Source organism: Corvus hawaiiensis, chromosome 1 (genome assembly GCF_020740725.1).
Source record: "Corvus hawaiiensis isolate bCorHaw1 chromosome 1, bCorHaw1.pri.cur, whole genome shotgun sequence".
Taxonomy (NCBI): domain Eukaryota; kingdom Metazoa; phylum Chordata; class Aves; order Passeriformes; family Corvidae; genus Corvus; species Corvus hawaiiensis.
Genome location: NC_063213.1, coordinates 52,871,418 through 52,898,191, shown reverse-complemented (window position 1 = coordinate 52,898,191; position 26,774 = coordinate 52,871,418). Strand labels below are relative to the sequence as shown.

General features: G+C 36.6%; 1 protein-coding gene across 7 annotated transcripts in view; it reads right to left on the bottom strand.

The window, feature by feature from the left end:
- Positions 1–26,774, bottom strand: part of THSD7A (thrombospondin type 1 domain containing 7A) — a 285,848-nt gene that overhangs the window by 51,606 nt on the left and 207,468 nt on the right. For all 7 annotated transcript variants that reach the window (XR_007203813.1, XM_048304626.1, XM_048304659.1 and 4 more), the window contains 5 exons: positions 24,734–24,925; positions 16,177–16,411; positions 12,896–13,011; positions 10,557–10,689; positions 7,755–7,858 (listed from right to left, as the gene is read on the bottom strand). Coding sequence is in view for 6 of the 7 variants with exons in the window: in XM_048304626.1 (XP_048160583.1) it covers positions 7,755–7,858; positions 10,557–10,689; positions 12,896–13,011; positions 16,177–16,411; positions 24,734–24,925 (780 nt within the window). In the remaining variant the exon portion in view is untranslated. The remainder of the gene's footprint in view (positions 1–7,754; positions 7,859–10,556; positions 10,690–12,895; positions 13,012–16,176; positions 16,412–24,733; positions 24,926–26,774) is intronic.

Here is a 26,774-nt window from a genome sequence, read left to right as displayed (position 1 = left end):
ATTTTACATACTGCTTCTCCATCTAGTCCTTTGATAGGACAGTAAACATTGTCCACCAAACAACATTCTTTCTTTCTAGCTAAATTGAGTTTCTCTAAAGCTAGTATTCATTCCCTCATCTTTCCTAGTTATTAAACATTACTCCATCAGCATATATCCACTCTGCCATGATTTTTTTCAGACTCGTATTAATGTATCTAATTTACATCAGGCAGACTCAGGTGAAAAGCTCCCCTGAGGATTAACACTTTAGTTTTTTTCCAGATTAACTGGCAGTTGTACCATAGCAATCAAAGCAGGAAAACTCTTCATTCTCAAGACCTAAATATTTCACCTTAATAACAACACAAATTAGAGGACAGCTTGGCATACTAAATCAATTCCCGAATCTTAATTTTCACACTGCCTGTTCATAACTATTCATGCTACTTCTAGTTGACAAGACCTGGATGATTCATTCTGTGTTCTATTTTCCTATTGTTATTTTCCAGATTCAAGTATCATTGTGAAAGGTTTATACTCCTTGTAACTGCGAAAAGTGGGTATTTTTCCATTATTAGAAGCAGGGATTTTGACAACCCTATACATTCCATTAATACATTTTTTGGCCAGCTAACTGTCTTGACACCTGAAATGCTCTCACCATTAGAGGAGTTACTTTTTCCACTCACAAGTTAATCTGGGCAAACTCATTCCCTGCATCTTTGATCAAACCTATGGTTTTTTAACTACATTCTGTAGAAGTTGATTAACTCACTATAGAGAGAAGTGTCTTCAACTACATAAAGCTATACCGTACCAGGCTAATTATTTTGCTTATACAACCACATTATATTTATTACAGACATTAGCAGTAAGTGGAAAGAGCATGGTTCCTCCATTACTGAATTAAACACTGAATTATTAAGTGAAAACATAAACCAAGAGTACAGCTAAAAGAAAAATCAAATTTAACATGGAAACCATGTTCTGGTATTTAACAACTATTAGCTCCCAGAAGAAAGGTGTGAAATAAATAGCAGTCTAAATTTAATAGACAAGGGACTTTGATGTAATTAAAACTTTATCGGATAGCATTGTTTCCACCAAGTCCCCACAGGAGACTACAGGCTAATATATTTCTTGTGGGCATAATGAAACACTGAGACTGTATTTCAGCAAGTCATGTCATGTGTTAGTTTATATAAAAACCTTTCCAGTGCTACCATCATTAGCATACTTCACTGACATTTCACTGAGATATGAAATTCAGTGAATCCTGTACCTAAAATTTTCTTGATAAATGAAGGTGATCTATTGTCCTTTCTTTTACAACACACTTGTGATACCATTTTTTCAATTGTTAAGTGTTTTTAACAACAAAAATATTCCTTTTCAATTCTAAAAAACAAGAATTATTTCAGCACACTACCTTTTCTTAGGCCTTCTATAAGAAGAGAATAGTTTCAGCTATGATTTCAGCTATGTTTATTTCTTTCTTTGTGGGACACAGCAGACTAGACACAGTGTGACAAAATGTTCCTACCATGAAGTACCTTAGGAAGGAGCACATGCCCATAATATTGTGAAAATACAAGCCTGAGTGTTCTTTATGTTCCAAAGACAATAACAATGTATTTCGGCTAAATAAAGTTGTCTGGAGATTGTGGCTCTTTTTTTGCAAATAAAAAATTAACTTCTTATGTAAACACTGCTTTTGAGCAGTTGTCCAAATTCTTACGTATGACTACTGAAGATGATCACTGTACTTTGCTAAAATACAAACTAGGCAATAGAGCACTCTCATCTGTTAAGTCTCAATGACATTAAAATAGTAGTTTATAGCTCCATGAAGAGCAGCACTCCATGATCTTGTGCTTTCAGTAAGGGCATGAAACACCCACAACAGCAAAGTCCCCTGCCTCCATAAGCAATGCCTGGAGAGGGAGGCTGCTGTCCCTTTTTAGCTATGGAGCAAGAAAAGTGCTTTTGACCACTTGTTCTGCCTTTGAGTCTCCCCATGGCTCAAACAAGCCTGCAAGGCTCCTCTGCGTGCTCATGGCCATCCTGGGAAGCTTCCTCCCATTCCTTTGTCTTTCAAATAACTACATACACCCTGTGAATAAAGAGTAGTGAGAGCTCGAGACCAGGTCTTTATTAAAGGCCAATTCCCAGTTACATCAAGCACAGCTATTCAGGTATTCTCTCTGACAGTCAGGTTACTCTAACTTCTGTTTAAATTTACAATTAACCTTCCTCTTGCTATTATGGAATATCCTGACAGATTTTGCAATTTTTATCCCATGTCTCCTACAAAACTCTGAGGAAGATTCATGATGGCAAGGACTGCAGGCTGTGCATCCTTCTGCAAATCTCTTTTCGGTCACTGGGATGGTCCATACCACGTGCATCCATCCATGTACATCATTACGTGATCAGGCTACCGCAGTTTGGGCACTCAAGCTTCTCATCTGCTACATGTCCTCTTCACTACCATTGGGATGCAGCCCAATAAGCCCTACTTCAATTTGCAGGAGCTACTGGCAAAACAAGTTTTAGTCTTTCTTAGGTTTTCCTATACAATTCTAAAGGGATTTGAGCTGTATTTCTAAGTTCCTTCACAAGTCACTGAAGCCGAGATCTACTAACACAGATTTAAGATATAACATAACACATAGCTGCCTAAGTTGTTCACAATTTCAAACTTCATTTTTCTATCTCATCGAGCAGACTACTATTCTGAAGTTAGATTTATGTATTAATAAATGTTGGCCTCAAAAATACAGAGTGATATCTCTTAGCACACCCCTGCTGAAGCAGATTCTTCTCACCATGAGAATCCAAATCCCCATCAAATATTAGTAGCTTGGGTTTATTAAGCATTTATCCTCTTGTTCTAGTTTTTGGCTGGTAGTTGTTTTTTTATTTTTATTTTCTTTGGGGGGAGGGTGGTATTTTGTGTTTGCCACCACTGTGCCTCTCTCATGAATTTCAGGTGGCTCATCAATACATCTGATCAAATTAGTCTTGTTAGTTGAGAAACAGCTGATGAAAATAAACACAACATAAATGTTGCAGTAAAATATAGCTGTTCTCTGTATTTAGTTTTCTTGTTGGGTAGGTTAAAAGGAGGTTTCAAATTCCTTGCTGATGCACACACATCATCTCCTCTTGAGGGTTTTGAACAAAAGACTGATGTCTTAAGTTGCTTCAGTTCTGTAATACATTCCTGCCCTGCTTATCCACTGTTAAAAGGCATTTTTTCAGTGATACAAATTCAGATTTTCATTCAACATAGGAATTCAACACGATTGCTATGACCACCAACCTTCTTCAAATACAGTTCATGACTACAGCAATGAATTTGCTGCTCAGTATTAAGTGCTATTTTACTGTGCTTAGGATTAGATATAAATACTTGCCCATTATTTGCATGAATAGCTAACAAACATTTTTTAAAAACACTTCTAAAGAAAATCTTTTTTTAAAACAAAACCCAGAAGCCACCAAATCCTTTTATTCTCTTTCCTCTGCATTGACCCAAGTTACAGTTTTATGACATTCATTTAAACGGACGTGATTTGTAAAAAAACCTTCATTATACAAGACAGATAGAAACAAAGTTGTCTTTAACAATGAATCACAATTCTAAACTTTATGATTCACCCAAGTATCTCTTCTGCCAAGAAAGACCAAATGTGATAAAAAAGCTGAAGGATGGAAGTGCAAATAGTAAAGTTGTGACATAAAGCAAGGGATGCATATGCTCTAGTTACTCACAGACTCTTAAGATCAGACACCTAAGCAGTCATTTTTAATGATTTCTAACTTCTAATCTTTCCTTCAGATTTAATTATCTTTCTAACTAAAATTTTAACAGTAACAGGCTATTTTGTTCAAAATAAACTGCTAATGAATGCATGGTCAGATGTATCTTTTCCTTGGTGCACATTCCTATTCTTTCTCATTTAACACATTTGCTGATAATCTATGTGTTACAGTGGTTGTGTGTGGGCAATCAGATCAGAAATAGGACAAGCTGATAGCAATGGCAATATCCCCTTGCACTGAAAAAGAGGAATTCAGAACTCTTTCCACACAGAAGAATGGAATTACTTGCTCTACTGAGTATCAACACAAAATGAAAGGACAATGCACAGGAAACCAAAGGGCAGAGATTACTTCTACAAAATAATTATTCGCTTTGTCATCAAAAGCAAACTAGCACAAAGGGATGAATGTGTGATTTCTGCAATCATGAGCACCAGAAACTTGAAAGAGAACTCTTTCTCAGTTGAAAAAGAAATGGTGGTATGTCAACAATTTTCACAGTCAATATTTGTATAGAAATCACAAACAAACAGTTAAATGTACTGTTCAAAATATCTGTGTTACAGCAGCAATCATAAATGCAGTATCAGAATGTTATACCAAATGGATTTCTTATTTCAGTGTTTAGCATTTCCTGATTTTGGGGTGGTTCAAAGGACTTGTACAGTAGAAGCTCAGCCTTTTCTGTTTCTACATCACAAAATGGCCATTAAAGAAACTATTTATAGTACAGAATTTTTTAATGACATATTAACATGCAAAGTTTTCCACAGCCTGTAAAAATTCTATTTACAAGTAGCAAAGTATGCAGGAGGGAACCAATAATTAACAGGGAGAGGAGATAAAACCTCTTCCAGCGTCTTCCTTCAGGAATTGGTAAAACCTTCCTAATACTGTCCAGGGCAGATCTCAGTCTGTTTGCTCTCAGGTCAGCCTCCCTTCAGCGAGCACCTTGCATGAAATCAACTCTTGTTCAGGGGACCAAACAAAATAATGTGTATCACTGAAAATTCACACATGCCTATTTTGAATTTGAAAATTAAGAGGGGATAAGGAATATGTTGATGCCCTGTGTAGGAGATAAATTATATTATGAAATAAAACACACTATTCATGTTCAAAATGCAATTTTCTGAAGTGTGAAGCAAATAAAACTTTATCTGATAATCTCTAGAATTAGAGAATTGTGTTTTCCAAAGGGAAATTTACTTTTGTGCAAAAATTCAACTTGTATTTCCAAGTCATATTCATTGTAAAGGTAAAATATTTTACTTGTTTCAATCTAAGGAAAAGCTGTACTACTTTGTTTAGCTCCTACAGATTATCAGTTTACATTACTGAGTACAGAAGTAAAAGATACGATCAACACATTGTGAGGTATTACAACACTGAGACATGATACATAATATACCTGAGTTTGAAACTTGCATTTTATGTTGATTTATATCACTTATATAAATGGGAAAAAATACTGGGCAAAAACCTCTCTGTCTTTAATGCTTGTAACTTTCACCACTGCAACAGCCTAAACAATATTTAGATTCATATTTAGATATCTGGACTGAGGCACAAATAAACTTTTGCTGTCCAAGTTGAATTACTTGCTCTGTGAATTCTACAATGGAATTTACACATGGGATGGACCTGAAAAAAAACAGGAGTAAACAAAAATCTTCCTTTCTAACAATTTATCTCAGAAACATTCACCGAATTGTATCAAAAGCACCAGCTTTCTTCTGGCCTAGCTGCTCCAGGGGTTCCTAATTAAGGATTACTCATCCTACCACTTGACCACATTACACTAGAGAGCTACTTCCATTATATCTGCTTGTGGGAACAAGATTACTGCTTGAATACATCATCTTTCACAATATCGAACTCTGTGTAGTACCAAAGGGAAATTCTGCCAGTCTGTTTTATCAGATTTGAAAACTACAGGGCTATTAATTTCAAGATAATTTATTATTCTGTATATGTGTGGCCTGTACATGATTAGAATTATGTTTAAAAAAATAAAAAGAAACTCTCACGACACAAAAGAATAATAAAATCCAATCTGCATGCACTATTATTAGCTACCTTTCTTTACTAACAGACTTTGAGGCAAAGTCAAGAGATTTAGGTACTACCATACAAACACAGAAGACAACACTTTGTACAATCTGAATTCCTGCCATCAAAGACAGAAATCTTATTTTCTCAGTGTGTAATCTGAATGTATCCTCCAGAGCTGCTAGAAATAGATTCCGTTGTGATAAACCTTTGAAATAATTACCACAGCCAGAACTCTTTTGTATTAACAGGCAATGCCTTAAGGTTTCATTTTGTGGTAAGCTCTAAATTGATCTCCTGTAACACTTTCTGAGTAAGCGGCAGGAGCTACTATCCTAAGATTTACTTCATAACTTTTTAAGCATACCATGACCTCCTTTAATACTGCAAGGAAGTTAATGACCTGAACATTTCACTTCTGCAGTTAGCAATGTCCTTCCTCAGGAATGGCACAATCTGCTGAGCCAATAACTTAACAGTGCTTTAACAAATAGAAGTTTGCGCTCAGAAACAACAAAGGAGAAAAACCTTCCTGGAATTCAAGGTTGGCCAGTAGTTCAAAGCAATTCAATTACTGTAACACAGTAAATACGAACTGCATTTATTTTCCTACTGAATGTATTTAATGCACCTACAAAGGCCTTATCCCAGCTATACTTAACAGAGCCACACATACACAACTGCTAAAGCCACAAAATTCTCTATGAAGACAGGTGTCTTGGTTTTGGAGACAAAACTTCAGGAGGAAACACTCCAGAATGAGTGTCTCCTCCGAAGGGAAAAGGGCCTCCCCTTTTCCTCCACCAATAAAAGTGGGTCACAATAAGGGAAAGTGGAAAAAACAAACTGTTTATTAACACACAAACAAAACTGTGTAGAACAGGATTAAAAAAAAAACCCCTCCAAATACAACAAATTGTATTTGGGAACAGACACGTGGGCTTGGACCAGCCGGGGGCACTCCTCAGGCTCCCCGGACCAGCGAGGAGGGAAGAGAGGCAATGAGGCAAGAGAAAGGAAGGGCAAAAAGAACAAGAAAAACCAACAAAACATTTTCCCAGCTAGCTGTAACACAAAAGAAACCCAAAAACCAGCACAGCGCTCCCAGGGCACTCCCTCCTGAGCCCTGCCAAGCCCCCCAGGTCCATCTTAAAGAAAGAGCATCCTTGGGCATGAAGCGGATGGTTAAGGAATAAAGTGGCTTCATAATATCACCCCAGGACAACAGGTGACAGCAAAGCTGGATTTGGATGTAAAAATTATTTGCTGTTAAATGGAAATGGTGCAAAAATGTCTGAATCATTGGGCTCAAAGGGTCAGTGGTTTAGAAGTCTAACCAGCAGCTGTTTAAGATTGTTTCACCTCAGTGGTTAATTCCAGGCACAGTTCTGTTTAGTCTCCTTAACAACCTGTACAGAAAGCATGCTCAGCAAGTTTGAGGACAATGGCAGTTTGAGCAGTCAGTACCTACCTGGAAGGACTGCCATTCAAAGGACCTTGACAACCTGGAGAAATGGGCTGGCACTGAACATTAACAGTGTAAATGCAAAGTCTTGCATCTCTCATGCTCCCATTGGTCTCTGTAACTACCTTAATTTGAGAGTATAGAGAAGAAGTAGCCAGACTGTTCTCAGAGATATACAGTGAAAGGGTAAGGGGTCACACAGGCAAATTGCAGCAGGGAGCAAATGGCAGAGAGGCTGTAGGATCTCTGTGCTGCCAGAGACTCCAAACATACTGAGACATGGCCTTAAACACTTTCAGTATTTTCCTTTGCTGATGCCCATAAAGATAGATAAAATTAGGTTACAAGTCCTAAAATGTAAGGCACTTCCCACAGCAGTGCATCTATAGATTTCTGAGGAATAAATGACAGAAACAAAGGGTCTAACCTCTTGCTTGTAGCCCAGGTCCACAAGACTCATGTGCTCCCGGGCTGTCTTGGCGCACGTACCATGGTACCAGCTGGCACCTGCGCCATTTGTGGGTCTTCCACCTGAAATGAGAGGGGAAGCAATCCATCTGAACCTTGTAGCCATCAAACCCAAGGCAGCACGAGTGCTAGATGGTGTTATAAATCACCATGAGCTGTTGCTTATTTTTACTAACTGGTCACAGGCACTTCACAAAAGAACTAGTAACAGTACCATAAACTTATCTCTATTCCATTAACTTTTTTTTGTTCTTTTAGGATGAGGCCACTAAGAACATATGGAAGAAAGGAGGAAGCAAACGTGGAAAGAGAAAGCAAACCATATACATTTCCAAGGATTTTGAAGCACAAAGTTATATTAACAGTGCCAAAAAAATACACAGTGAATATATTAAGACAAAGCACTAACACAGTTATACAAAATATGAAAAAGAAAATTCAAAAAAGAAAACTACACAGAACAATAAAATTACGTGCATTGATTACCCATTTAACAAGAGAACTCCTTTGCTATGAATTTATATCTGAGCATGCTTAGAGTATTATATGATTCAACAAAATGACATACTGAAATTTGAAAAGTGGATTTAATGAAAGGACACTAACATCTCAAAAAACAGCACGGACCAATTAAGTAAAGACAAATTTTAAATAGTACCACACCCTAATAAACCTCCCCTCTTTCCCACTTTCTTTTCCTTCCTTTCTTTCTTCCACCTAAGTCAGTGAAGCAAAGGTGTATTGAAGTTTCCCAAATACATTCCAGAGTTAAGACTGCAGGGTTGATTTCTGATTCAGGCAATATTGAGATTGTCTTTGGGCAGTAAATACTGTCACTCTTAGGTGCTTGATCTTTCCTCTTCCCCAGGTCTTTTTTCACCCCCTCCCTTAGGCATGCCTTCCAACACAAAAATAAATGGAGCAATTCTGCCTTTCTTGAAACAGGGACAAGTCTTGGAGCTACTAAGATAAGGTAGGATGAGCAAAATTTTAGGATTTTTATTTTGTTTTCACAAACCTTAAAGGATATGATTACAAAGGTAAGGTTGTCACAACAAACAAATACCTTTGTTAAGCTTCACTTGAAAAATACTATTCCAAAAGGAGAAATAAGAAACAAAAAGGAAGGGTAGCTACAGGAAAGTATTGGGGCAGTGGGCTTGAGTGCTTGCAAGGGCATCTCAGGAAATTCCTGGGATCTTGGGTTGCTAAGTGGCAACACCTTACAAATGTGGAGCCAGCCAAGAAAACCAACACAATGTGAATATCGGCTCACCATATCAAAAATAAAACACAAACAAAAAGAACATTGATAACAAATGAAATATTGTACTTCTTAAATTATTCTATCATTAATATAAACCTCTATGAAACTTTTTAAAAGTTCCCTGCTAGTGCTGCAGAATACCCCAGTCCTTAAATATAACAAATCCAGGCAAGACTGCTTGTTGTCACAACTCTAAAATAATCCACAGTTGTCCACAGCTCCAGCCATCAGCAGTTTGCATGTTTTAAACTATTTCAATGGTTTTGCACCTCGAGTTTCCTTTCAACCTGCCTCTATGGGACAGCAACTAACTTAGGCATGAGCCAGCTGCATGTGAGTCCATCTGTTGCAGCATGTGTGCAGGTCAGAAAGATGCTAAAGGAAATATATGGAACATGTGTTTAGTATTAGTTCGTGTCATGAAATATAAATGACCTCATCTACCACTAGCAACTCTTCTTTCTTATGCTCAGCACATTATCATGCAGCTCAGATACTGAAGAGATGGGGAGCAACCAGCATTTTAAAAGATAAAACTCTGGCTCTAATTTTGACTATAAAAAGTTCTTGAGCTCTATTTCTCTGGTGTTTAGGGTACTGATTTTGGTAGCTTCCCAATGTTCTTTTCAATCTTTTAATATCTCTTAGTTGCATAGAGTGTGAGCTCCTAATCAATTTGAAATGATAATTCTTATCAGATGATGAAAGAATCACATTTCTTTAATCTCAATTTATTTTCATTAAACTAAGCTTAAATTCTATTTTTACCTCTGCAACAGAGAATAGCTTCATGTGTATTACTATTCATAAAACAGAAAAAAAATCTTTTTATTATTTTGTCAAGTAAATCTAACTAACACCATCAAAATCTTCTAAACTTTGTCTCTATCAACAACCAGATCTTGTTGTATGTCTAGACCTTCCCACACACTCAGATGGATATTACAGAACTATCCAAACATTTTCTTAAGCAATGATGGTTCCACCTTCTGGAACAGTCCTCAACATTCTGTGGTGAAGATCAGACAATGCAGAGGACACAGGGCATATGGGGAATATCTTCAGCTCTGGACTGTCTCAGGGCTTACAGGGATAGAAAAATGAAGGATATGGTAGGTTGAACAGTGTGGCACCAGAACTCAGCTCTCCTAAACATATAAGCTTGCAGTTCAGCACTTTGGATAGTTTAGAAAGACTTTTTTCATGCATAGAATGTCAAAACAGTTTCTAGGAAAAATTTATTCTGGAAAGTCATTCTTAGTTGCTGCAATGTTCTTGAAAGGGAACTGGAACAAAATGAACCGGTGATTCCCTATGGGCCCAGCTGAGTCTACATATCTATTGTGAAACCTTGATTCAGATGCGTATCCTATTTTCTAAATAGTACATGTTAGAAAAACAACAACTGCTAAGAAATGGAATTCAGCAAGCTTTAGAGGTAGTAAAAGTTTAACAATCATGTCTGAGCTCTTTCTGGTTGATTGTCTCACATACCTGTAGCTATGACAGACAGGAGAAGCTTCACATTCCCTTTCCTCAAACAAAGAGTCTGGGCACTCCCGACCACCATTGGCAGGGAGCTGGATGATGACTCGGTGTCGGGACTGTTTCCTTACTGTGACACCCCCTGCAAAGAACAGAATAGCTTGTTTTTACTGCTGCTACATAGGGATGAAACTAACTAGGATGAAAACAAGGTATTTGAACCAAATGCCGTAATATTGACATGCTATTTTGCCCATAAGCAGAAAAATTAAGCCTAATAGAAAAAACAATTTCAGCTCAAGGCCAGAAAGCAGAACTAAACAGAAAGCAATACCAGCAATACTGAACAAATGAACAGACAGCTGAAATGAATAAACAGTTCAATACAAAAAAAATTAAACCAGCTCAGTTTGCTGCTACACTTTACAGTTTGAAGCTATAACCTTACCCTAATCATTTGCATGTAAAACTAGAAATTCTGCTCTAGGATTCCTTTACAGTTTGCATTTTTTAATTATTATGGTCATCCATTGTTAATGAAAAACTACAAAAGTGAATAGTTCCTTTAGGAATTTTAATTTCAGTCATCTTCAGGTATTGGTTCTTCAGGCAGAAAATTAAGAGAAAAGCTACATATCGATATTAGTTCCACAGCAATGCCTCTGTTAGGTAAAAATCTTGGAAGTTTGGTTTTTTTTCACAGAGAGCAGTAGAGCAGACATTTGGCTGACTGGGCTGATATCAGCTTTGGGTGGGTTATTACAGCAGCTGCAGCTTGTCTGATCACAGAAGTGTGCTGGACCACAGCCAAGCAATTGTAATTAGGAGCGAGCAGTAGGAGAATCCCGGCGGTGACTCTCCACCACCTGGCCACTCTTCAGCACGGAGGAAACCCTTCACTCCCCGAGTCAAACAGCTCCAGGAGATGCCAGGAGCTGGCACAAGGGGCAAGACAGACGTGCAGACCAGGAAAGCTACTGACCTGCTTACTGGCACAAATGGGTAAACCCCATGAAATAAAAATTGTTTGTGTAGTATAAAGAGAGTTTGACTTGCCAAATAGACAAAACTCCTTTAGCTCACAAATATACTGTTTTATAGAAGCCTGCACACTAGTTTGTGGTAAATATTCATGAAGATATGCTCATTGCATCAAGAACTTTCTTAAAACCCATAGAAATGGGAACAGAAAAGGATGGAATTTTTGCCCAGTATGATCTCCTTCAACAAAAGTATTTCAGAAAGAACAATTAATACTGCTGTAAAATAACGCGTATTTAATAATGAATAACTATTTTGTAGATTCAGATTTAATGGATTCAATTCTCTGCTCTCTTTCAAAGGTTATGAATTTAGTCTTCCTAACCCCTTTTTTCATTTGTTCGAATGCACTAAACACTGATAGGAATTACTGCAAAAATGCCTTTATTCTTGTTTTCTTTATAAAGCCTAAAGGATTGGTCATGACAGCCCAAGTGTGTATGTTTGATGTAACTATATCTTTTGCATTCTGACAAAGTGGTAGCTGTGAGTAATCACCATGTCCCACATAGGGATTAGCACCCGGTGAAACAGAGGGTATTACAGAGTCTGTCTGTAATAGTACATATTGGAAAAATGCCTCCTGTAAAGCTTAAAAAGAGAAATAAAGCATAAAAGTGTGGCTAATATTAAGCCTGTCATCACGCTAACTTCATGTGAGATTCCAGAGTAATAAAAATTCAGGGGAGACCCACACTGTTTTAAAGAGCTTTGTCAAATGTATAAAAATGGTGTTGGATTATATGTTTAAATTGGACCATTCACATCAATGTAAAGTCTGTTGGTTTTTATTAACTCTCCAATTTTTCTTGGAGTAGAGCAGCCAGACAAAATTATATACAACTGCACGTCTACTTATCTACATACTTATCTCCTTGTATATAAAGACTCAGGTTTTTCTGATGAGAAAACAGCATGAACCCAGGTATTTCCAAAACCAAAATCTGACAATTAAAATGCTAACATTGTACAAGTATTGATGTTAAGATGATAAGCTGATGATGTTAAGAGATATGTGTCTACCCTGTAACTAGTCATCTCTTTATCAGTGTAAGATGCAAATGGGAGTTTGTAATATTAGGAAAAATGTGGAAAAAAAAAATCTAAACAGATGCATATAGAAAATGTATTGAAATAACTGTCCTTTTCAGCAAAAACTCTATGTCCTCCCTGCAGCAGCTGTACCAGGTATTACATGTCCTCTGTCAGAAAGAGATGTGTATAAGCATTCTGCCAAAAGTGACTGCTAGTCTGACTGCCCATTTTTTTACTCCTAAAATCTATTAGCACAAAATGGATAAAATTACCTTCTTGACAAGATGAAGGACACACTGTCCAGTCACTGAATGGAGTCACAATACAGTCCTTCCTGCAAGGAAGCAGACAAGGTCTCACAGTTTCAGGTCGAAGGCTTTCAGGGCATCTAAAAAAAAAACCCCAAAAATTACAAAGAAGCATTATCAAATAAACAACCACTTTGCAATGAAGTAGTGAATCATGTGAGGTACTGAATGCTTGCAGACACATGAGGACAGTGCTTGCTGCCCAGAATTCACCAGGATGGAGCACTAATATAAAAACTAGTAGCAATTAAATACGTGTGGTGAAAGCAAGCCAAACGTGGTGTATTCTGCACCTCAGGATTTAAATAACCATCATCCCTCACTCACCATGCTAGACTGTATTTTAAGGGTTATTTTCAAGCTTTCACATAATTATGAAGAAAAGCCATCTGATTTAGCTTAGTAAAATACATTTTCAGGTCTCATCACTTTATCTAAATACAAACTCTGAAAGGAGACATATTCAAAATAAATAACACTGCTAACCCAGGAACAAATAGGTATAAGCTGGCTGTGATTATGAGAGAAACCAGAAAAGGATTTAAAACTGCCAGATCAATGAGACTGAGAAAGACTGTCAGAAAAGGCAGAAAACCTTACTTGCTTTAGGAAGAGTCTTGATCAGCATATAAAAAGGATTATTGGACTGCCACATATGGGACTCATTACGCAGGTCATTTTCCCCATTCTGTGGGGATTCTGTCCTTTTTCATCAAGGAAAAACAACTCTCTATGCTGCAATACTTGTTTCAGAATGGAACAATAACTCACAGAAGTACTGAAAATGTTTAAAATAATTTCAAAATTGCTATTGCTCTAAACACATACAGACTGTGAGCTGTCTGAAGAATATGTAAAGATGTAAGAAAAACATCTATATTTGGGAGCTTTTGGATAATTATGGAAAAACATTACTATGACTAGCTTTTCCTCTTTTCAGTGCTAGGCAACTGGGACCAGACAGGTGAGAGAGGCAAGTCTAATGGTAAACTATCAAGAAAATCTAGTCTCCATGGTCAGCAGAGAACTATGCCTTGTTGGGGTCCCTCCCCCTGCCATGGAGTTCCTGAGCAGAGCCCCGGCCATGCGGCTGGAGAAATAAACATCTCTGAAATATCTACTACGAATCTGTCCATATATACTTCGTTTCCACGGGACTCCTGGTTTGATATATGCTTGTTGCAGTAATCCCTGCTGCAACAATGCCTGTACAATGTGAGGAGGAGAAAAGCTGATTTGCAGCTTTACAGGAACATACTCTTCAACAATAATACTTGCTCGTGCAGGCTTTCTACCAGTTGTCTCTGCATTTTCCTGCCAGTTCACATTCACTCCTCAGTATATGATCAATTATCATGAACCAGCACCCATTCCTCGGTGCCCTCTTAGAATGGTATCTCCACCCTTTCTCTTTTCTCCCCTTCCACCAATGTGAAGAAAAAGAAATAATATAGCTATAGCAGCATAAATCTCGATCACTTCTCTGTAAGATCTGTTTACATTTTTAAGTCAACTTGTGCCTTGGTTCCATGTGATTCATAAAATCAGATTCTATATGCAAGGGTGTATTTAGATATGATCAGATACACTTTAAAAAAACCTCTGCTACCAATCACATATATTGATGAAGATGTCAGAAATTTTCTTGAAGGTTAAAATAAAAAGTGTTTCTGGAAAGCATTGAACATTGGCTTACTAATGGCTTTTCTTGCATTGGCTTTTCTCTTAAAAATACAGGAGAAATTATAAGCATACAAAACAGTCTGAAATATACACATTCACCATTTCACTGAGAACTTCATCTTTCAGGAGCACTAAACACTACAATTCCTCTTCAGATACTTAGGCAAGGCAATTAGTTCAATTAGAACACCATTTCTATGCTTTATATTGTTTGTATTTACTATATGTGGCTTAAAGCAAAGTATTGATTTTTTTGCAGTCCTTACTCAAGGTCAAATTAAACAGAAAAGATACATGCTGGAGTCTGTAACTTGTGAGGCAGATAAGGCCAATAATATTGATTGTATCATATCAAAGTAATCCTTTTTATAAGGGGAGTTTAAAACAAGGTTCCTATTTATATTTTCATGTTAAATGTCTAGGTCTTTAAAAACGATTAGGTGATTTTGATGTGACGATTTCAAGGATCAATGAAGACTTTTTTTCATTTCATATGATTCATTTATGAAAGAATAAAACAGTCCTCCTCCCAGAATTTAAGGTCAAATCAAAGGTACAGGCATTTACAGTAGATTTAAAAAGGATGATAAATCATTAAAGGTTTGTGGGCTTTTTAATGTAAATGTACCAAACAAGAGATATAATGGTATCGTGACTAAATAGAACAGCCACTTAATGCAGATACACAACCATTTAGATTACTGAATGTGCAGACATTACTCCCCACATTTCCATTTAAAGTAAATTAGGCTTAAATCTACTGCAGAATAAAGCAACAAATGGCAGGCAGCAAGCAAATATTTAGTGTGAAAATAGCTGCCTCATGAACTTTCTAAACCACCTCTGCTATCAGTTCTTCCAGTTTTGAATCTGTTCTGAGTGGTATATATTTACAGAGTGCCAATCCCTACAAAGATATTATCAAATGCATTTTACTAGCAGCTAATCCGTATTTAAGCCTGGTCACACATTAAACTGTAAAACCAAATCATTGGGCCAAAGGCATAACTTAAAAAACCACATAAATGGGAAAAAAAATTCACAAAGTTTGTCATGCTAATGTTCAAACTAATGTTTCAAATTAATGACATGTCAGGTTCCACTATGCTACACCTCCTTGGTCTGGTTCTGAGAAGAAGAAATGCTGTACTGTATTGAGATTCACAGCACTACTTTTGAGTGGAACTGCACTGATCCATACAGTGCACTGCTTGTTTGGAGGCAACAAGGATCTTGGAAATGGTGCTGGTCTGCATGTCACACACATACTCCAAGAATTTTATCGTGACTCAACCTGATGGTGGCAAGGACCCAACTGGATTTATTCGGCTGTCAGCAGAATCACCACTGTAAATACCACCCATAAAAATCCACAGTGAGAAAGGTATTATCTAGTCTTCCTGTTGTGCCAGTTTTGTATTTTTAGAAGATTAAACATTCCCTCATGAGAACACAAAAGAGAGGGTCTTTTTGCCTTTGAAAGCAGTCATCAGTGATAAAAATATAAAGCAGTAAAATCCAAACATTAATTACAGCATGAAGACATTTTTAAAGATCTTTACTTTTTTGGGCCTACTTGTCCCACGTTTACTCTCACACAGATGACCTTTCTTGTCTGCATCCCCACGGAACAGGTGGCCTCCCCATTCCAGCTGGCAGAGGAGTTGAAAGCAGAGACAGACGTGTCCTCTATGCACTGTCCCCATGGACCGGTCTGCCAATGGTACACAGTGCAAGAGTGCTCGTTACAGCTGCGTGTTTCCTGGAGGGCACTACTATTTGGGCACTGTATTCCTCCTGGAACAATAAAAGAGGGCAAAAGATCATTCAGTGGAAGGAGACAATTTTTTTTTTTTTTTAATTTAAAAAACCCATACCACAAACCCACTTTGAAATTTTCTTAGTTATATTTTAGCAGTTTGATTACATGTTTTATCAGTTTGATTACATGAAAGAAATGCTGTTCCTTTTTCCTCCTCTTCATATGCCCAATATTGACTTTGACAAATTTCAGTCAACAAGCCACACAGACTGTTCATGGACAGTGTGTAAGTCTGTACCAAAAGGATAACAAAATAATCATAACTTCTATAACACACTAATGTGCTTGGAGTAATCTACAGCCTTACTATTTTGGTTCTCTAAAAGAGACTGCAAGAGATCATGTAAGGACGTATGAAGGCTCTAGGCAGAAAAAATTGTTAATTATTCTAGTTATGCATGGCTAAAGACCACTGTTTATGTCTAATGCACAGATCAATTGAAAAGATTTTTGGAGCTCTTGTCCTAGGTCCCAGTGGATATTTATCCATGTTATGTAAACCAAAGAGGATGGCACGGCTGGCAATTTCAGGTCCAGATTAAGATAAAAAGCAGGTTAAGACTAAAATGCAATCAAGTGTCAGTGATTGTGAAGAAAAGCTCAGATAATGTTGTTTTTGTTGTGTTTGGTTTCAGATAGTCTGTTCAGTTTATTATATTCAAGCACTTCAAAACTACTTTGGCCTCCCAATCCTCCAGGAGAAATGAAGAGGTCTTTCCTACCAGAGTTGATCACAGGCTATTAGATGCCCAGCCCTGTGAGCAGACATCACGCCCGCTAAATATCCGGTGTTATTAGACACTCAGAATCTAGGTTTAAGATTCTGGCCTACAAGGAACAATGGGGCTCCTATCTCCAACTGATGAAAAGGCAGTGAAAAATCTAAACAACATTTTAGCCTCTCCTAAACACAAGAAAAGGAAGAAAGACGACTGAAAGAGGAGTTTTTTGTTAGTTAATGCTGATGATCCATATGACTTTTCTCTAAAAAGAAAAATGTATGCTCACACCACATGCATGTTGTAGAGTATATTGTCTTTAGATCCCAGCACTGAACTTCAAGTTGACTGTCTGCTCTACAGATATGCAGGAGGGAAGGAGTTTCAAGCACTCATTGTTGATATTAAACAAGAAAGTAAATGTAATCAGAGAAACAATGGACACTTCAAATACTCCAAAACAAGAAAGTCAAGTCATCAGTATAAAATACTTTATACCCCAAGTTGTTCTTCATGGTCTAGATCTGCAGCACACATGAGAAAAGGTCCATTCTAATGAAAATGCAAGATAAAATCATAATCCTCAATTTATTTCTCTAGGAATATTTTTAATTTCTGGCTTTTTTCTAAAAATATTGATGTAACCAAGCAACAGTTAACATTGTATTAGTTGAGATGTCATGCTACAGACTAGCTAATCTTAAATTTTGCAAAGGAGGATTAGAGAAACCTACAAAAATGCGAATTAAATAATAACTTGAATTTTTTTTGGTTCAGAATGGATGCCAAGTCTATTAGAATTGGTTAAAATATGTCAGTGTGCAGACCATTAAAAAAAATGCCAGACATATTTTCCTAAAAAATAAATTAAAAATATAAATGATAAAATAGAATTTTGGTTATGTGATAAATTTCATAATGTTATCTAATCATCATCCCTCAAGAAAAAACAAAGCAGCTAAACCAAGCAGACAGGAATATAAGCAAGTAAATTTGGAAAGTGAGTGTATTTTGAAGAGAAAAAAAAATCGTAAAGTCAAAGATTATTTGTCATGGAAGGGAAAATTGAACCATGTGGGGAGTCTAGACGTTCCTCCATTAGTAGGGTTAAATAAGGAAAATTTGAAAGATGTAGAGAAGGTTAATAAATTAAGTATTTCCATCTGATGTTAGCTCGAGAAAAAACACAAGGGAAATATTTAATGAAATTTAAAAATTAAAGGGGCTACATGGGGGAAAAAATATTTTCCCAGAATTGAATGCCACAGTCACCAGTTCCTAAGACATTTGAGAATAAAGTGACAATGGAGGTTCGGTTTCGACAGCTATGCAAGAATGTATAACCAGGGAATAAAATGAGATTGACATTACTTGTAAATGAAAAACATTGGGGCATGAATGTCTGCAGCTCAGTGGGAATACAGCTCTGTTCAGATTAAACCAGGAGTTAAAAAAACATGCAAAGACTGAACAAAATGTGGAAATAATACTACTAAAATAAAAATCAGTGTGCCATTCTCTACAGGAAAACAGCATTCTCTTGTGCTTCCTCAAATTTAACTAGGTACACAAAATGTAGAAGGGGCTGGAAAACTGGCAATTAGAGATGCCCTTTACAACATCTGTGTAGGGGTAACAACTTTATGAGCATATCCCCAGTTGAGAACAGGTTTGACAGGAATATAAAAGTAAATGAGTATCACAGGAAAAAAATAAAACAGACATTTGAATTCATCAGAATATGCCAAAAAGGGACGTACAATAATAAACATATCCTTTAATAATAGATGATCAGATGACAGTAAATAACTACTTGGCAGTACTAAAAATAATAATTTCAAGGATACAAAAAACAGTTGAAACATTTAGTTTTGGGTTTGGATTCTTAAGCAAAGTGGTCTTGGAAATGAACAACTAGGTTTGCAGAGGGACTTGCATACTGCTCATAAAATAGGTGAGATATGATATTGTTTCCTTGAAAGCTTTAACAGAATTGTCATGCACTTAGACTTCTTTTCTGCCTGGTTTGGAACTGCTAATGGGTAAGACACCTTGCTCGAGGATATTCAATGATTGGATTTTATTAATCTTTTTTTGTGACATTGACTTGATAACTTTTAAATTTCAAAATGCTGAACATTTTTTTAAGCATTTAGGATAATTTTAATTAATTGTCTTGATATAACTCGTTTTTGCAAATGCATATAGTTTTACAAATGCATTTCAAAACAGCTGGAATAGTCTTAAAGTTTGAGAAAACAGATGTGAATGAAGTGTCTCTTGTATTCTAGTGAGTGAGGTGTTACTCTCTCTCTCTCATGAGGTAGACACTTCTCAAGGCAGCTGCACTTCCTGAAAACAGACACAGTCAGAACCAAGACTGTTCCTGTTCTGCAAACATTGATGCTTCCTCACCTGGTGTATATCCATTATACAAACCAAGCAGACCTGTCCTACACACACAACAGGTCAGGATGCAGAGTGGACCCACGGGAAATGAGAGACCTGTCCTCAAGTCTTTTCCAGGATAGGATTTCAGCCCCTGACCCCTCACTACAGTCAGCAATCTGAGCTGATGAGCTCCTGAGCAAAAGAACACAGTAACATACCCTGCCCTGGCTCACCTTTCTCACACAGGTGTCAGGTCACTTAGTAAGTCTTGCCTGAAAATTCAGTTTGCATGGTCCCAAAACTAAGTGGGGTTTTTTTATTCCTGTTTCATGAAAAACCTCATGTTCTCCAAAACTTATTCTTTTGTGAATTAGCAATTTGCTGGTAAAACAATTACTCAATTTTATGCTTTCAGATTTAATTACCAAGCACTGTTATTTCAAGCCAGGAAAATACAAAAATTAAAAACAACCTCAAGAAGTGTAGGAAGAGTAAATACATTAAAAAACCCTAAGCATGACTTCTTGTTTGTAAATACGAATTCAAACAGCACTGGAATTTTATCAGGAATAAAATTTTAAAGCATATCAACAATAATTTGCCAAGTGTTGAGAAGAAACTCCTTTGATCCAGCTATTTCTTATATATTCAATAAATTAGTCTTGCAGATAGATGAGAAGAGCTGTTGGTCCCTGTCAAACAGAATATCTGACAGACAACTGATATTCTATACTATCTAACTGTGATGTTTAGTGGTCTGTGATATATGAGGTCATACCAAATAGTCCTTCTGGCACTACACTTTGCTAATCTATGAGCATGTAATACTCATAGTAAAACATTGACATGCATATGCATCCCTGCCCTAAGAGAATATGTAAAAAAAATTTCCCTTCACTCTCATTTTATTAAATTAAGCTTTTAAGTCATATTAGTTTCCTCTTTCTATTTGACTTTTGGTTTTTTGGTTTTAGTTTTGTTTTCGATTTTTTTTGGGGGGGAGTGGGGTGTTAAATCTTTAATTTTCCAAAATCAATATTACTAATAAAACTTGGGATGTATCCACAACATTAGTGTTGTGCTGTGTTGCACCGATTTGCCAGTGTCACTCTATGGCAGTGTATGATCAATTCAGAATCAATCTACATACATATTACTTACTGAAAAACTAGGATTCCTTTAGTACTTCTTAGTCTCAGATATAGTAGCAATGTGAAGCTGTCTCAGTGCACACTACTAATTATATAAGATTTATTGTGAAAAGGGAATAAAAAAAGAGCAGAAATATTAAACGGAATATAAAACAAAAATAGACAAACCCTACATTCATGAGTGAGGCTGAGCTGTATATGATACCTTACTAGATTTATGCAGAACAACTATATGATATATCAGGTAACATCACTATGTCCTTTGCTGTCATTTTGTATTTTGATACAGGGACTTTTCTGAGTTTCTTACGGTACCATGAAGATATATTTGACAGTGACACAAATGAGCTAACACTATAGGCAGTCTCACAGACAGGCAAATTTATAAATCACTTTGCCTTTTAAACCTTCAAGCTGAGGACAATGATCTCAGAAAAAATATCAAAAATGGTTATTGTGACACTCATTTCCACATGGAGTCATCTCACAAAGCACAGTAAGTATTTATCTTGTGAAGAGACTCCTTTCTCTCCACTGAATGCAAGTAAATAAACCCATCCCAGATGTGCATGACCACACCGTGCTGGAGGCTCTGTTAGTTTGACCACAAGAAAAGGGTCTTGTTCAGTATGAGGAAATGATGATGAGAGGGTGTACAAAGGAGGTCAGCTTTTGGCTCAAGCAGAAAACAGTGTGGTGCTGGAGAGGCAGTCGGTATCCCAGAGCTCATTACCAAACCTTGTCACCGCTGTAATTTACTTAGGGCTTATATTTTTCCTCTGAACCTATTCTCGACACTGAGGAACTATTATAATACTGCTGAATTACTCCTATTCTAAGTCATCAAAAAAAAAAAATATATTAGGCTATGGTTGTTTCCTGGTGGCCAGCTATGTTAATTTGATGGTTTCTTCAAAACAATTCAGCAGCAGAGATAGCTGGGAAATAAAAGGAAAAATAATTTCTTAGGTGTGAAATGACATAGCTCTATTACAGACAGTTATCTGCCAATAAAAATGGCAGAATATAGTATTTTTCATTGCAAAGTGGAGAGAAACTGAACAATCACAGACAATACTTGATAAAAAACCATCTGAGAGCCAGATAAAAAAAACTTATTTCACATGTATCTATAGATCCTCAAAAATTTCAATGGGGTTCATGTTTAAGTACCCGAATGAACAACAATTAAATGCTTCAGATACTTTGAGGGATTGCAGTATTCGCTGTGTATGTAATGCCTGAAATGCTTTGATCTTCCTAGGCTTGTGGACTGAATGACCAGCAGCAGGATGTGTGTGATCAAGGTCCCACACCTGGACTCCTTATGTCATCTTACAATACAAATTATTTGCAACAGTCTTGCATATTTTTTCCTTAATTAATAGCCAATCCTGATATATAATAGGAATAGAATATATTTATGTACAATATATTTGCTCTATTGTGTTTTGAGTAAAAACTCATGGCAACATTATACAGAAATTCCTATGGAATAGTATACCTAGCCTGGTCTGTCTCTCATACCAACAGTTCAAGTAAAGGTTCAGAAATCCAAAAGAAAACACTTGTGTGACTGTTCACCTGAACAGAACTGATAGCTGTTTTCAGAACTCAGTTTTAATGTGTAAATGGAATTATTTGTCTTACATTTATGCAGCTTGGAATTTTTAGTTATACATGATGCTTACAGAGCTTCCATCTACAGTTCTGTGCATTTCTCCTAAGTTCTGAATAGAACTGAGGACTGTATGTTTTCCAAAAGATGTTCATATGAAGCTTTCTTTTATATCAATGGAATACAGATGTTCAGATACATGAATATATTCTGTGCTCCTAGAACATGAAATGACCTCCCAGCACTCAGTATTTTATGTTTTGGGAGCAGAGCTGATCTCGGTCATGGAATTCTGGAGCTGAAAATCATTCAGTTATTTGTCGTGTAACAAATGACTAAAAGGCATAACAGGAGTAAGAGGACAAAAATGACAGTAATTCTAATTCCACTGAAGGATAAAAAATAAAAGTTAAACTGATACATTTTGAATATAATACAAGAAAAGGTGAAAAGTACCTTCCAGCTAGGGTTGTAAAAATACCCTAAGCCTTGGAAGGTTCTTTCATTTATTTATATATTTTAATTCTCTGGACTTTGTACAGAGTGCAAAGGGGCACAATGTTGAAGAAATCTGACCAAGATGTGAGTACACTCCTGTAAGGTGGGTAGACCTACCAGCTTGTATCCTTAAAAAAAAGCACAGAATAACTTCATCTGAAATAGTGGGAAAGAAGCCAGGGTTCGAGCAAAGCTGAAGCACTACAACACCCAAGTAATGAGTTAGCTTTCTCAGCCTTACTTTAGGGATTTCTTCACTAGAACCTCTGTGGTTTGAGATCTGTCTGTGATCACTCTGTGCTGATTCTGATCATTCCACAACGAACAGGAATAAAATTCACATACCTAAAATCCAGGCTATGCTGAACAGCTTTGCTGCATCTGCAACTTTGTAAATTAACCTAGGTTGTAGTAAGTATCAAAGTCAGAATAAGGAGTACCTTTTAAGATTAAGCATAAGAAAGTGGAATAATTTTTTCAGTAATTAAGGTTTTCACTTCTGTGGCATGCTTGTCAGGAGTTTAAATTTCTGTGTCCAGTAAAATTACAAAAATATATCGAAAATCTATTGTCTTGACCTACATGGACAAGCAAGAAGTGCCTGAATATAGGTTTATTTGAATTATCTGGCTCTGTGTGTCCCCCAAAATGAGTCTGTTTGGTACATTGTAAAGAAAGGGACAACAAAAACCCAATTTTGTTAATAATTTTAAAAGTGTTTCTACTTTGTTACATAGATCCATCTAAATAACTATGATTTGAATCAGCTACCAAAATATAGTTCTTATTGCCACTTACATTTCTAGCAAAGGCTCCCTTCAGAGAAAAGGTTGAAAGTGCTATGCTATATTAATTTTTTTACAGTCATCCAAATTCTGTCAAATACACAGTACACTTTCAGCAATGTTAGCCGTGTCTGCAAACAGAAAAGCGTACAAATACTCTGTTTCACTGCTTCCATACCTTGCAGCTTTCACTTTTCAGCTAAATTTCATCTTAATGTAAAGTAATAAAATTCTTAACAGTTTAAAAGAAGAACTAACACATACATGCAATCCTTTTATATCGAAGGCATTTAACTTTTCTGTCAGTAATACATGTGGGTAAACACCTGCCAAGAACTCTTTGGTGCCTATGTATCCTGGGTCCTGGTGTTGCATGAGGCATTTTATCAGCTGGACACTGGCACACCTGACATGGCCATTTTTGAATCATGTTATGTACAGAATATATTTCTTCCTCTCCAAATACTTAAAACCAAGAGCTATAGGAACCAGGAAAAATCATCAAAGAATAGCCATGAACCTATATCTAAAACCTATTTCTTCTTCTCCTTTATCTTCCAGATATGTCTTCTCTTTGCATTTGCTGCAGACTCTACACAAGGACCATTTGAATAAATGGAAACCATTCACGAGTGAGGACTTGCAGAGCAAAAACCAAAGCCTTGCTACGAATAAAAATGTTAGTGGGGTAACATAAATTACCGATTTGAGATAAGAAACTACAAAACCCATTTGCTAGCATTTGAGCCATTAAAATTCTCGTCTTTTCAGCATTCAGGATACTTAGATCCTTCCAAACTGGACCTAAATTAGGGTTGCTAGTCTGTATTGGATAAACTGTTTGCCTTATCTAATTTTAATGGAAAACAGGGAAACCATATATCTGAAATAGAAACAGTAACATTAAGCAAATTAATAAAAACATAGTAACTGAAATGGGCAAAATAAAACCTCTTTAAAACAGCTTTAGGTACCAGGAGTAAATAGGATAACCATTTAAACAATTTTGCTATATTTAAAACCCCCCAACTCCACCTAATAATTTGTTCCTGTCAATCAAGAAATTACTTTGACATTACAAAGACAGCTGAGCATTCACAATCAGACAGGAGCCTGCGAGAGTGTGAGCCCTTACCTTCACCTGCATACGCCAGGATGGAGCGGGCGCGCATCTGCTTCCCTTCTGTGGTTTTGCCGGAGCAGGTGTGTGAGCAGGAGGACCACGCAGACCACATGCTGAGCACACAGTCCTTTGGGCACGGCGCTTCGCACACCACCGGGATCGGGTAGATGGCATCTCTACACAGCTGTCTGTCAACCTCTTCTCCTGGGGAAAAAAAAAGGCAGTGCAGTCTACCATTTGCTAAATTAACTTAAAATGAGCAATCTAGTCCAGATGGGCACACAAATAAATTAGATTCGGTTCTTCTGTATAAACAAGGTAAATAGATTTTTTATTAAAATCACTTTTCTCCTTTGCCTCGATTCTAGAAGAGCGTACTTAAACCTAGTTTGATTCAATATTCTCATGAAGTGAATGCCAGCCTGGGTGGTCTTTAGGCTTTCGTTTTGTAATATATACTCGATCCCACACAAAATCTGAGTAACAGAGTATATAATACACCTATGGAAAACTGTGTACATGGAGATACATGTATAGTAATGACGCAGTTTTCATCCGCATTTGAGGGAGAAAGGGAAAAAACATCCTAACTTAACCAGCTTTATAACCCACAATTCATCCTTTGAATTGTAGCTATCCATCAAAACATGAAAAGCTGCAGTAAATTACAGTCAGAGTTTTGTTTGGTTAGAAAGGTCTTTATTTGTTAGCAAACCAGCAACACATCAGTCTTTGTGTCATGGAAGTTTAACAAGATATATGCATTTATATTCTGTAGGTACACATTTCATTATAATAAAAAGATCCTGGCTGGTATGCATTCCTTAATGAAATATTAACTAGTGTTTAAAAAGCAGGGTTTCTTTTGTTTTCAATCAGATAATTGTGGGAGCACTGTGTCTGAGATCTGTCTGAACAGCACCTTAATCACAACATGGAGAGTTTTGTGAGGTGACATGATTTCTTGATCAAATAAGTTAATATTTACTAAGGGAGGAATGAACAAATGACCCCATATTCTGATATCTCTAAGTCTCATGATAAATCTTCATGTTGGAGCAAATGATGGAAAAAACGAAGGAACAAGAGATTTGGGTCCACTTTTTAGAATTCTAGCCTTGTTATAACATAATGCCTGTTATGAGGAAGTGAAAATGTTGCATCTAAGAGTACATTGGACTTTTGAGGCCCTGGTAACCACATACAATTAAGGCATGAAAGAGGCAGTTCAGTTGTGAACACAACATTTCTTTTTTTTTTTTTTATTTTCTAAAAAGGATGTCATTTCAAAGCATCTCAATGCCTTTTGTGCTGTATGATCTTTGTTGTACTAGGGCATAAAACCTTTTGCTATGATTCATCTACTGAAACACTCTCGAATCTTACATGATCTTGACAGGACCAAAAGGAGTTGTCTACATTACGCACTTTCTAAAATCCATCATGTCAACCCCTTTGTTTTAATAGCCAATATCAACAAAATAATGTCTTAACAAGTTTGCAAATAAACTTAAGTCTTCAATACAACAAAATATTTGTTAGATAGATTGATTAAATACCCTGTAATTGAATCATCAGTTACTCTTAGTAACTACCACATGGAATCTGAAAGCTAATTCAGCGAGAACTGAGCACGCTATAAATTAAGCCGAAGATCTAAAAACACTGTTTTGCGGAGTCTCAAATTAGGCTTTATTGCTCAATAAAATAATAATAACAAAATTATTCAAATACTAATCGAAACAGAAACTACCTAAGCTACATTTTTTTGTCATTCAAGGTTTACAGTCTTAGAACCTTTAAAATAAGAATCTCTGTTAAACTGAGTTCCTGAAACTTGGAGGTTCTTTAATACTAAAGACATATCATGAGTCCCAGAAGTATTAACCAAATTCTTTGTGAAAGAGTAAAAGATGAGGGCCATCCATTCAATATTGGATCCTTTTAACCAGTGCCAACTATTTTATTAATACAGAATATTTAGGCACAACAGAACTACAATCATCAATCTTCCTTAGTTCTGAAAACCAGGGAAAATCCTGAAGCTCATGTT